General features: G+C 60.9%; 4 protein-coding genes across 4 annotated transcripts; 2 read left to right on the forward strand and 2 right to left on the reverse strand.

Annotated features, from left to right (window-relative positions):
- Nucleotides 1–117: 117 nt before the first annotated feature.
- On the reverse strand, nucleotides 118–1,269 carry THITE_2169171 (uncharacterized protein). The gene is made up of 2 exons (XM_003648661.1): nucleotides 944–1,269; nucleotides 118–844 (listed from the first exon to the last, which is right to left on the reverse strand). The coding sequence occupies exons 1-2, from the start codon at nucleotides 1,150–1,152 to the stop codon at nucleotides 355–357; spliced, it is 699 nt and encodes a 232-aa protein (XP_003648709.1). The 5' UTR covers nucleotides 1,153–1,269; the 3' UTR covers nucleotides 118–354.
- Nucleotides 1,270–2,183: 914 nt separating this feature from the next.
- THITE_2106476 (uncharacterized protein) lies at nucleotides 2,184–3,166 on the reverse strand. Its single transcript, XM_003648662.1, has one exon. The coding sequence runs from the start codon at nucleotides 3,080–3,082 to the stop codon at nucleotides 2,507–2,509; it is 576 nt and encodes a 191-aa protein (XP_003648710.1). The 5' UTR covers nucleotides 3,083–3,166; the 3' UTR covers nucleotides 2,184–2,506.
- A 2,502-nt stretch (nucleotides 3,167–5,668) lies between these two features.
- On the forward strand, nucleotides 5,669–7,252 carry THITE_2106477 (uncharacterized protein). Its single transcript, XM_003648663.1, has one exon. The coding sequence runs from the start codon at nucleotides 5,871–5,873 to the stop codon at nucleotides 7,110–7,112; it is 1,242 nt and encodes a 413-aa protein (XP_003648711.1). The 5' UTR covers nucleotides 5,669–5,870; the 3' UTR covers nucleotides 7,113–7,252.
- Nucleotides 7,253–8,691: 1,439 nt separating this feature from the next.
- THITE_2061513 (uncharacterized protein) lies at nucleotides 8,692–10,539 on the forward strand (the record flags this gene model as incomplete). Its single annotated transcript, XM_003648664.1, has 3 exons — nucleotides 8,692–9,051; nucleotides 9,121–9,485; nucleotides 9,651–10,539. Coding segments are annotated over 3 exons (1,614 nt in total), but the record flags the coding sequence as incomplete, so codon positions are not given.
- Nucleotides 10,540–12,161: the final 1,622 nt, after the last annotated feature.

A 12,161-nucleotide genomic window follows, 5' to 3' on the forward strand; every position in this document is an offset into this window, starting at 1 on the left:
TGTAATTGAGTGGATTCATGTTAGTCACTGCAGGCGACGCTGGCCCGTGGAGATACCTGATTCTCCCTCAATTCGTCAATTCTCCCCAGGAAACGCCGCTCATGAGAGCATTTCGGTGATAAGTCCATAAATCATAATTTTCATACAGACCAGGAACGTAAACAAATTACATAGCAAGGATGCCATGGTATCAGGCGTGGTATCTCGTCAGTCCAGAACACATGCCCACATGCCGCTCATCAAATCATATCCGCTGCACAGACACACGGTCTGGCATCTCCGCAGTCAACCGACCGCTCCAACGGCGGGGGCCAGACTCCCTTTACCCCTTAACTACCCCTTACCCCTTGCCCCTTACCAACCCCACCTCCTCCTCGCCGGCGCAGCATAATCGCCCTTGCCCCCCGCCGTCCTCGACCGGTGCAGCCTGGCCGAGCAGCATGTAAAGAACACGACGACGGCGCCGAGCAGCGAGCAGACGGCGGCGACGAGGGTGGTCCAAGCGGCGGGGCCGTAGCGGGCGTTCGCGCCGGTGGTCTGGCCGCGGTCGTTGACGTTGGAGCGGACGATGCTGAAGAGGACGAAGTCGATGACGCAGGCGACGGCGGTGGCCAGGAAGGCGACGAGGGCGACGAGCGCGGCCAGGAAGGAGCCCAGCACGCCGGCGCCGAGCGCGAGCAGGAAGGCGAGGAAGTCGATGCCGCACGCGATCGGGTGCAGGATCATGGCCTTCGTCAGCGTCCGCGTCGTGTCGGTCGCGTACGTCGAGAAGTCGGTGCCGTCGATCGCCTGCATCACCGCCGCGGGCGAGTAGCCGACGTGCGGGTCGGAGCAGTCATCGCTGGCGCGCCGGGAAGGGGAAGGGAGGGGGCGGGTCAGCTTCTTCTACTCGGGCCGGAGGGGAGGAGGTAGTTGATTTGAGGTAGGTAGGTCCGCTTACCTGCCGCCGCCGGCCACATTGTTGTGGCAGAAGCCAAAGGTGCCAAACGTCACGGTCGACCGGGTGTTGGCGTTGCTGCTGTCGCCCAGGTCGACCTTGAGCAGCGAGAGATTGTGAACGACAGGTGCCGATATACATGTGATGATGAGGAGGATGGTGGCCGAGAAGAGCAGGAAGGTACCGATATGGTGAAAGAAGCCTGTCCTCGCCATGATTGCGAGTGCTATGCTATGTTTACGGGTCGAGGGGATGAACCAGTGGGATCGGCGGTGAATATGAGCAGAACAGGCGGCAGTTCCTTACGGGTGCAGCAGCACAGAGCACAGAGTGTGGGCGGCGGTGAGCACAGAGTCAGAGCTGGCGAGAACGATACAGCAACACAACAAGAGAAGGGCCGAGGGGGCAGCTCCGCGACATTTATCGACACGGCTATGTTTCACTCAAAACAGGACGGGCGAGCTGTTCTGGCGTAATGCCGTTGCAGCACAACAGATCGCAACGTCATCAGACCTCCCCCCGGCACCCCAGACTTGCGGGATACCGTTGGGCTCTGGCTCGCATGCGCATCAGAACCACTGAGGGGGGCTGCAACGGCCCATCACACAACACAGAACACCGCCGCAGCGTGAGCCAACCACTTAGCTGGATGGAGTTTTGGATGGCTTGGTTCTGGTTGCTGTGCTGATTGGCGGCCATGACGTAGGTGCTCAGGTGCTCAGGTGGCTCAGGGCAGGTCCGCAGTGCCACTGGGGCTTGGCGCGCTGGTGCTTGGCTGCAGGGGTTCCTTTTGCGACCTGAGCCGTGCCCTGTTTTGACCACGTTGGAGTCTCGGCAGGCAATCTTCCATCCGGGCAACCCTTGTAACAACTGTGTTGAGATGAGGTGACCCAATGGCGTTGTCGATACTTCTTTGCATGCCATATCTGTTGGTCGACTTTTCCAGGCACTTCCAGGCTGGCTCTGAGGGAGGATTGCCAAAAGGCGCCGGCGAGAACCGCTTCTCGGCTCTCAGCAAGAGTGGTCCTGGTTTTTTACCCGGCCCCTGATCTGCTGATGCGGTTTGCTTCTCGAATTCCCGACGCTCCGTCGGGCGCGCCTTCGCTGCGGATAAACTTGCAACGCTTGGGAAGCGATACGTTCCGAGACAATTGCCTGCCCCACATATTGGCGGCCTCAACCGCGCCAGCAGTGCAATCGCACGCCGCACGCTCCGCGGGGACGACTATCCTCCGGAAAGGTTCGTCGAGCGATCCGCATCTTCGGAGCAGACGCGGCAGCTGCCACGCGTCCCGCGGCTGTGTCCATCCAGCGAAGAGTGAGCACAGCCACGGTTGATGCGGAGACGCATCCAATAAGATAGGAGCCGCGGGTTGCCCAGCGCGCACACGCACTAGAAGCCCCAAAATCGGGCACAGACGAAGAGAAGTGCCGGCAACCGCGCGGGGTCGCGGCGAGCTCTGGGCAAGCTCGACTCGACGAGACAGTGCTGGCTTGACCGGGCGGTCGGGCACCATGTTCAATCCGTTCAGGGGCAGAGCAACGCCACCGTTGCCAACCCTCTCCAAGCTAGCTCGCGTCGCGCACGGCCGGTTTCAACGATTCCTCCTCGGTGGAATTAACTCGAGCAAGGGGATTGTCCTGAAGGTCAGCCGCGTCATCCATTGGCTCAGCCGCACGCAGGAGCCCTCCACCTTCCTGCGCCTGCTCGGACCCCGCAAGCCTGGCATTGTAAGCCTGAACCAAGCTGTAGAGCTTGCTCTCGCTCTTCCGGCGCCGCTCGCGAGCCCGGACGAAGTCCGTTTTAGAGGTGAGCGAAGCCGAGAGCTTTTCTTCGTCGTCGAGCTGGTCGAAGGACTCCCAGTCCACGAGCCCCGCATGAGCCATGCCGGGGGGCACAGCCTGGCTCAGCAGATTCTTGGATAGGGCATGGTCTGAGAAAAGATGGTAAACATCCTCCCGCTCGGGCCAGCGGCCGTAGATGAGCGATTCCCTGATGTGTGTCCGGTGCGTGTAATCCGGTTTCTCCACGATCTTGACCAGAAACGTCTTCGGCGGAGGACTCGGCCGGCTCGTGCCGCCACGCGGCTGCTGGCCGACGTAGTCGAACTCGAGCGGGCTTCTCTCAACGAGACCGGAGGCCATCTCCGGGCTTGCAACGACCGAGATGAAGTGGGACGGGTCCTGTCAATTCCTCGGTTCACGTGTCAGATTGCACAGTCCAAGGACGGTCTGGACAAACAGGCGGGCGGACGAACGTGGAGCTTCTTGAAGACGTCGACCTGGCCGTGCCTTTTCAGCACGTGAAGCACGGCCCGCCGCTCCGACAGCGTTGCCGGTGCCGGCGACACCTTGACGAGGACGGTGCGAAATTTCGCCGGAGATGCTAGACCGGCGGCGAGAGACATTTGGCGGGCAGGCAACGGTGTTGGCCGTGACGGACGGGTTGTTGCGCAATGCTTGAAAAAGTGTTGATCTAAGTTGGATGGAAGGATGTGATGTCCCTGGGAATGGGCTTGTTGCCAAGCAATTGTGGGGCTTCGATTAGCGCAGTCACCAACTGCAACCTCGAACTTTAATGATCCTTCCACTCCTCATCGGTATTCCGTGCTCCATACGGATTACACTAGGTACTTTATCTTCCATTCTGTGTTGTCCCGATGGTAGGAACTGCGACATGTCTACGTACACGGAGTTGGGTAAGACCGGCCGCCAGGGACTCAGGATTTGCCCAGCTATCCGGACCCAACTTCATCGCACGACGGATGTCCAATCGGGCCTCGGCGAGGCTCGCCCACGGAATCGGGAACCTGCGCCAGCGGACCACAGCAGTGGCGCGGCGTTTCATCAGTCCATTACTCCGTACCGCCGTTCAACAAGCGCTTTTCTCACACAAACCCGTCGGTCTGGTTGATGGTTGAGGGTATGGCAGTAGCCCGGCTGCAGGCATGAAGGATTCAGCCGGCTCTTATTTTTGGGATGAAACGATGGCTCCGCGCTTGTATGTATGTACATGCAGCAGGTGCAAACAAACAAGACCAAGGGATAGCACGGAGTACTCGAGACAAAGCAGACAGCAAAAGAGCCGTGGCGTCGATGCAGGGCGGCAGAGCCGCTGTTTCGAATTAAGTTCTTTGCATGCCGTCGGATTTATGGGATGTGAACGGCGAGTATGGCATAGGCGCTAACCGCAGCAGCCGAACGATTTCAAGTCCATCATATCAGACTCAGCAATCGACCTGCAAGACGGCGCCACAGCCACGTGGAGGCTCACGATTGTATGAATAACGATTGTGTACAGAAGTATCCACGCGTTATGGACAGAGAGCACAGCGAACTTGTGTACAGAGTAATCCGTAACGTATAACTCGGGAGTTGCTCCGTCCTGTATGTACACGAGGTACACTATCAATAAGCCCAAAAGAAAAGACTATCAGGGGCCCCTCGAGGCCGATGCAGAGACAGCAGTGGACGGATTACTCTGGTACAGACTCCGTAATGCAAGTTAATGTCGGGCTTTGCCACGCCCCGGCCGGAACGGTTGGAAGAAGGCATGGAATCGGATCCACGCTCACTTTCCGTCGTGTCGTGTCGTGTAGTTACACAACACTAGTTCGAGTCATGCTGACCGGATTCCAATCAAATAACGGTCGTGAGTGTTGACATCGGGCCGGATGGCAGGGTTCAAATCAATGTGGCCCAGCCGCTCCGCAGAAAAAAGCGCCAATGGTGCAACCTCGGTGGATCGTCCCCTGCGCCCAAGTTCCCAAAGCGGCGGCACCGCCAATCGCTCCTTTGGATCTGGGCCGCTCGTCAGATGGGAACATCGACAGCATGTGAGAAGGGAGAAGACTCAAACTCACCAGAGCATCGGCCATCATCGTTGCTGATTGCAGAATATAAGCAACTGATGCTTTGCTCGCCTATCTTTAACGTCCGTTATTTGAAATAAACTTTGGGTACTTCACGAAACGTCCGCAACCTTGTCTGTGTCGCCCTCCCCAAAACGACTCATGTACCCTGCGGAATGGTTCCGCTAGCTCTTTCCGACGGGCTGGATCGCCCACAGACATCGGCCCAGGACCTGCGCAGGGTTCTTCCACGCGCCGTGACATTGCCGCCATGACAGTGCGAAGTTGCTTCCCCTCGCCGCGGCACCACGCAGGGCAGCCAATCAGCGGCCCGGACAGCGCCCTCTGGCGGTTCATTCGAGCACCAGAGCCTTGCCCAATGATGAAACTTCCAGGACCCGGCTCAGCGGTTCACCCAGTGTAGGTGGTGGGCTTGCGGCCGCAATGGGAGGAGAGCACTGCAGCAATCATGGAATTTGCTCAACTGAGGCTAGGGCGTTTTGGGTGACTCGTTCCCTTATCAAAGTAGTGCGCGCTGCCTGCATTTCTGTGTGTAGTGTAATTCACAAGGGCGCTTGTGCTCGTTACTTACCTTGGGTTGCAAACAAACCGGTGTGGCTGCCGTTATCGGGCCCTCCTGTCGCACTTCCTTCGTCATACCAGGACTCCGGCACTTAAGGCGGCTGGCCCGGACTGACGGGAACTTACCGGAATGCGTGACGACGCCGATTGAAGCCCGCCCTATGCGTACCGACGACACTCCGCGCCGCTGCCACGATCTGACGCAGATCTCAGGCCATCTCTTATAGTTAACGCTTCAGATCCGCTCGTTGGAGTGCTTGTAGCCCGTCACGGTCGCCTAGGCCCGGGAGCGCACGAACGAAGCGCCGATGCCTTCATAGCCACATCTTCTGTGGTTCCCAACCTCTATCACCCCCCGTGCGACGGCGACGGCGACGGCGACGGTGACTAACCTCGCATCGCCCGCCGCGCCCTCTTGCATTGGCCGGCCCCTGCCGGTCGGGGCCGACTTCAGATCTGCCAAGCATGCGCGCTTTGCCTCTGGAGCCCGGCCTGGCACGATGGTATGGGACGGCAGCGGCGACGAGGACCCGGTGCTTCCAGCAGCAAACGCCGGCGCACGACCGCCAACGCCACTGAGAACAGTGCAGCCGCCGGCAGAGCTCCAACACCAACAGCAACACCAACACCCCCAATACCAGTATGGTTACCGATACCACCATCGATCCCAACATCAACATCAACAACACCGAACCGAACACCAACAACAGCTCCAACATCACGCACGCGATGCGTCGCAGATGCCACCCCCGTCAGTACCAGGGCCAACCGGCACGTTGCCACCCGAGACATCGGGCAAATTATCACCTTCACGCACCGTCGAAAGGTTGGCGCACAAGCTTAGCAGGCAGAGCCTGCAACTTGGCCCTTCTAGCGACGGCCAACTGCAGACCCAGCCAACGCCCTTGTTGCTATCCCCGCCGGACGGCCTGCAGGAACCCGAGTTGTTCGTGTTTCGAGACCGGGCCCAGCGCGCGGTTACTGACCAATCGCGACCGCACCCAGCGAGTGCTCACACGACCGAACACAACAGCAGCCCATCATGGCTGCCGCCGGCTCCCGCGCTGGATGTGGGCGAGCCCATCGTGATCGATGAGGCCTACGCCGAGCAGCCCGACCACCCGCGCCTGTTGGAACTGAAGCAATCGCAGCAGCGGCAAACAAGCGGGCAGCTCCGGGGCAGCTCCAACGCCCGCCTGGTCGACCAGCGCTTGGAGGACATGGTGATAACCGGGACACAGTGCAACGTGCGCAGCGAGCCCGGGCCAAGCGCCCCTGGAACAACAACAACAACAACAACAACAACGCCGTCTCGACCACCATCCTCTTACCCGATCATGAACGCCGCGCCGGCCTTCATCGAGCTCGATCCCGACTGCGCCATGCCGACGCCCGACCTCGAAGTGGACGACACCTGCGCAGAGGGGATAGACATACCCGACGACCTGTTCTCATTCTCCCCGGCCGAGGGGAGCATCTCGCTGCGATCTGCGAGCCGGCCCGGAGGCATCAGGAAATACACGGTGGGCGGCGTCTCGCTGCGGTACCGGCTGGCTGCCGACGCCGCGCTGCGGTGTGCGAACGTGGTGCGCAGCCGGCCCCGGATGCGCAAGCGGACCGGGACTAAGACGCGGCGCGACAGCGCGCCGTCACTATCGGCAGTGGCGTCGGCCATGAGCTCCCCAGCCGTGTCGGTGGCGCCCTCGTCGCCTCTATTGCCTGCGTGTTCTCGACCTCCATAGTTGGGTCGCGACCGCATGTTACCATTTCCTTTCCTTTCTTTGTCGGCGTCGGCGACGCCGCAGTAATAACCCTCTTCTGACCCTGGACCTTTCGCCCTAGTGTACAGGGATCGCTAAGCGCCAGACAACCTTTTTTGCTTGGGGTGTTAGACGGAGTTCGGAACAGGGAACGGGACTGGCGTTCAGATGGACGCTGGACGCGGAGGCGATACATGAACTGCATATCTCGCGGAGTTTTGGCGGTCCTGGGATATCACGGGAGTTGAGTTGCTTACGCACATGGGAAGATACCTCGGAGCTATACGGAATACGGAATACACAGGGGGCAATCGCAACGCCGAGAATACGGAATACACAGGGGGCAATCGCAACGCCGAGCGTTGCAAGACGCCCGGGGGGCTGTTTGGACCAGGGGGTCTTGTCACAAAGCCATTTATTTATCTTTTACACTTCAACGCCGGAGACAATCCGAGCTTTCGCAACAATGCACAAGGCAATCGCCTCGTTTTTGGGGACAAGGAGTTGCAATGCACTTCATCCATGACGCCGGGGGCGCAGACCCTCGTCAACCCTTATTTTGGCTCTCCACGTTTCGTCTCACCGCCGTTGTCTGGGCATGGACACCAGTGTGTTTGTTTGCTATGACTAGGGCCATTCAAGGGATGAACTTTCCCTTGGGTGGCAAAGGCTTCTCGAATTAGCATTGGCGAGCACTCAGCCTCTTCACCCTCTCTCCCTGGGTCAGTTCTCAATTTCTTCGTTGCACCTCGTGGCCATCACATGATTGTCGCAGGCTTCGGCCACGCGATCCCAGGGGTGCGTCTGTTTTTTTTTCTTCCCCGGATGTTTGTACACACATCCCCCGCCAACACAGGGAGAGAGAGAGGCCCGGCCGGGGTGTAGTTATGTACATACCTGAGTGCCGGAGGAAGCCGAGTGAGGAGAGTGAGAATGCCACCCCCCTCCCCGAGTCCCACATTCCAGCTGAACCGGCCGCTTTGTGCTGCTGGTTGGGCAGCGCAGGGTGTCTGCTCGGCCATCGCCGCGGGGAGTGCTAGGGGGTGACAAAGGATGGGCAACGCCGCTTTGTCAAGCAACTGAGTTAAGCCGGATCTCCACCGTCGTCACCACCGGCTGCCGGGTCGATGTGATCCTGGGGCACGGGGGGATTGGGTGGTTGGGGGGTGTGCCCAGACTTGGGACGATGCGTAACGGACACCATCAGTCTGGAATGCGCGATCGTCTCGAGGCAACGCCCCGTATCTCCATTCCTCGGCCGGTCCAGGGGTGCATGCATGGACGAGAGCGTCTGTCTACAAATGTCTTGGATAGCCCCCCCTCCCCTCCTTCCTCTGCATATCTTCAGTTGCCATGGCAGGCTGAGTGAGATTGTTGACTTTCTGCTCGGCCCCCTTCACCTACCCCCACGGTACCCCCGGCGACCGATCATGGCCCCTTGGAGCAACAAACAACGACACACGACAACATACTTGCACCGCATCCCTACCGCGCAGCTCGCCATCACCAGAAACCCCTCGTACAGCGCGCCATCACAACGGCTTGCGGCCCCGTACACACAATGGCCGGTGTCCAGGGCGTTACTTTCTCAACCAGCGGGCTGCCCCCGCTGTCGGCGAACAAAGAAAAGGGCGGCTTCTGTTGGCAAGACGTGGGGAACGAGGCGGGGTCGACCGACTTCTTTGACCAGTACGTCGAGCTAGGCGATTCGGACGCCGAGTCTGTCTGCGGGGGGAGTGGCGGCCTCGGCCAGTTCTGCGGCGCTTCTAGCCTGACTGTCTCGCCGCATATGTCATTTGCGCGGATGATCATTCCACCCGGCGGAGCTGCTCAGGGAGCTCACCAGACAGCCGAAGCCGCGCCAAGTCATTTGTTGCCCGGCACCGCCGTCAACAACACTGCCAGCTCGAGTTCACCTCAAGTCCGCCCCCCGCAGCAGCAAGAGCAACATCACCAACAACCACCACCACCACCAGCACCACCACAACAGCAACAACAACAACAACAACAACAACAACACTTGCACCCTCTCTACCGAAGCGCATCCGACATGACCCACCTGGGCAATACCGAGATCGAGGGCGCCAGGGCCCACTACAACGGCTTGAGCGATGCGCCAGGGGGCGGCTCCATCTCGGACTCGGAGCTGCTGAAGCTCGAGGGCCTGACGATGCGGTCGCCGCGCATCCACATCCCGCAGCTCTCCGCGTCGGAGCCCGCCTCGCCGCCGTCGCAGTCCACCAGCCCACGCAAGGCCGGCCGGCTGGAGTCCTTCTGCAACAAGATCCGCACCAAGGCGGCGACGCTGCACGGAAAGGCGAAGCAGCCGCCCGACATGGAAGCGCAGACAGACGAGTCCCTCTCCGTGCCCGTCATGTCGACAGCCCAGATGGAGCCAGCCCGGCCGTCCGGACACTCCCGCCCGCAAAGCTTCCACCTCTCCGAGTCGCAGGTGCCGTCTCCGGCCCTCACCAGCGGCGTGCTCAACCCGACACTGCGGCCAGTGACAGCGGGGGACAGCGGCAACGACGCGGCCTTCGTCAACGGCTTTCTCGACGACCCCTTCATGCGCGACAACCTGCTCCACGGCCAGTTTGTGCCTCCGCTGCAGCTCAACGGCAGCGCCATGCCACAGACGCCGCTGCAGACGCCGCTGCTGGACGCCTGGCAGCTGCCCATGTCCGCGCCGAACGGCAAGCCGCTGTGGACAGCCGTCCCCGGCGGCACCTACTTCCAGGCCGTCAACGGGGACGCCGCCAATACCTGGTGGGACCCCTCCGCCGACGCCATGGACACAGATTCCGTCCCGCTGTCCTTCCACGCCGCCGCCAACGCCCGCAACGCGACGCTCAACCTCGCCATCCAACTGCAGCACCAGCAGAGCTTCGAATACCCCGCGCCGCCCGGCACCGAGGACAACAACTTCGCCGCCGGCGGTCTGATGATCCACATGCCGCAGCAGCCGCAGGGCATGCCCTCCGCCGTGACGCACGGCGACCCGAACCACCGGCCGACGCGCGCCGACCAGCACCACCGCCGCCCCAAACCGCGCGCCCCGTCGTCCGGCGCCCGCCACCACCAGTTCGGGCCCGGCGTCTCCCCGCGCAAGGCGCGCACCGCCAGCGGCGGCCGCAGCACCAGCGCCAGCCGGCTCGGGTCGGCGTCGCCGAGCCCCAAGATCCCCGCGGCCTCGGTGGCCGGCAGCAGCGCCGCCAGCTGCACGGGCCGGCTCCACCGGCGCAGCGCGTCGATGCAGACGCTGCACCAGGCCGCGCCGTCGTCGGTGGCCCTCGCCCCCGACGCCCAGGCCGCCGCGATCCGCAAGCGCCGCTCCTGGACCGGCCGCCGCACCTCCTCCTCGTCGCTCCACCACCAGTACCACACCCTGGCCGCAGCCGCCGCCGCCGCGGGAACCACCTCCGCCTCGTCATCATCATCGTCCACCGCAGCCACGACCTCATCCTCCTCCACCTGCTGCACCGCCAAACCCTCCAAACCCCGTCCGACCTCCACCACCATTCCCACCTCCTCCTCAACTACTACTACCAGCTACTTCCCCTCCCCCGCAACCGCCCCCCCAACCACTGCCGCAGCCGCAGCCACTGGCCCCGCGGGCGCAAGCGCAGATGGTTTCGTCAACTACACGCCGGAGGACAGCGCGCTGCTGATGACGGGCGTGGCGCCGTCGGGCAGCTCCAAGACCAAGGCGCGGCGCGAGCGCGAGGCCGCCGAGCGCCAGCGCGAGTTCCGCGACCGCCTCGCCCGCATGGTCGCCGCCGCCGGCGGCGACGTGTCCAAGCTCGAGAAGCTCGAGCCACTGGGGATCATCTCCGCGGCGGCGGCGGCGGCGCCTGGTCCGGGTACGAAGGGGGCGGGGGCGGGTTCGGGTTCGAAGGGGGCGGGTCCGGGTTCGGGTTCGAAGGGGGCGGGTCCGGGTTCGGGTTCGAAGGGGGCTGGGAATGGAAATGGGAATGGGGCGGATCGGCGGCGGCATGGGCACGGGCACGGGGCGGGGGTGGGGGGCATGGATGTGGATGTGGATATGGGTGTCGGGATGGGGATGGATATGGATATGGAAGGGGTTGGTGGCAGCGGGGAGGGAAATGGGAATGGGAATACGGGAAGGGGGAGGAGCAGGGAGCATCGCGGGCTGGATGGGTTTAAGAAGGAGGAGGCGGTTGGGGTTTGATATTTGTCTTTTTTTCCTTTCCTCCAGGGCTGGTTTCTTCTGTTAGATTCGCCTGATTTCTGCTTGTCCTTTCTTGCGCTTCTGACTGCTGAGCTGAGATCTGGGTTGTCGGCTGGGTGAGTTTGGGTCGCAGGTACAGTGGAGTGAATGGTGTTGCTTTTTCAAGGAGGGTCATGTTCGTGGTTATTGCATTTGGTCTTCACTTCCAAAGGATGTTGTGTTAACACTGGAGTTTTTAGGGTGATGGGGAAGCAATGTAATGTTGGGCGATGAAGAGACGAGGAGTGTAAGAGGATGGGTCGGGAACGATGTCAAGATGAGATGGGATGGGTCATTCATCTTGTTGGGTCAAAACTGCTGCTTCTCTGTCCTGTACTGCATACCTGGCTGATTACACTCGTTATGACTCGTCCAGCCCAGGTCATTTTCTCAAAATCTGTGCCAACAAGTCCAATGTTACCACATTATCAAGCTCCCGCTGTTTCTTGGAGACCTTGTGCGTTGGGCTGGCTGGCTGGCTTGAGCTGAGAGGGCTAGATCAATGCCACTTCTGCTCCTCCAATACAGACCGATCTAGCAGACAATGAAAGCATAGTCACATGAAGAAAGAAGGCACGACGACTCGTCGTCCTCTCCAACTCTGAGCCAACCCGTCATTGTGATCCCTCCAGAGGATATCCCAGCACAGGACCACAGCACCAAAATTGTCCTAGCTTCCGACACATTAACCCCCATCATTCTCGCATTCACACACAAGCCAGAGTTCCCCGGACTCCATGAGTGTGATAGGACAGTTTTACACTACCACTACATAGGTACTCTCTACAAACCCCGTCGCAAGG

Source organism: Thermothielavioides terrestris, chromosome 1 (assembly GCF_000226115.1).
Source record: "Thermothielavioides terrestris NRRL 8126 chromosome 1, complete sequence".
Classification (NCBI taxonomy): domain Eukaryota; kingdom Fungi; phylum Ascomycota; class Sordariomycetes; order Sordariales; family Chaetomiaceae; genus Thermothielavioides; species Thermothielavioides terrestris.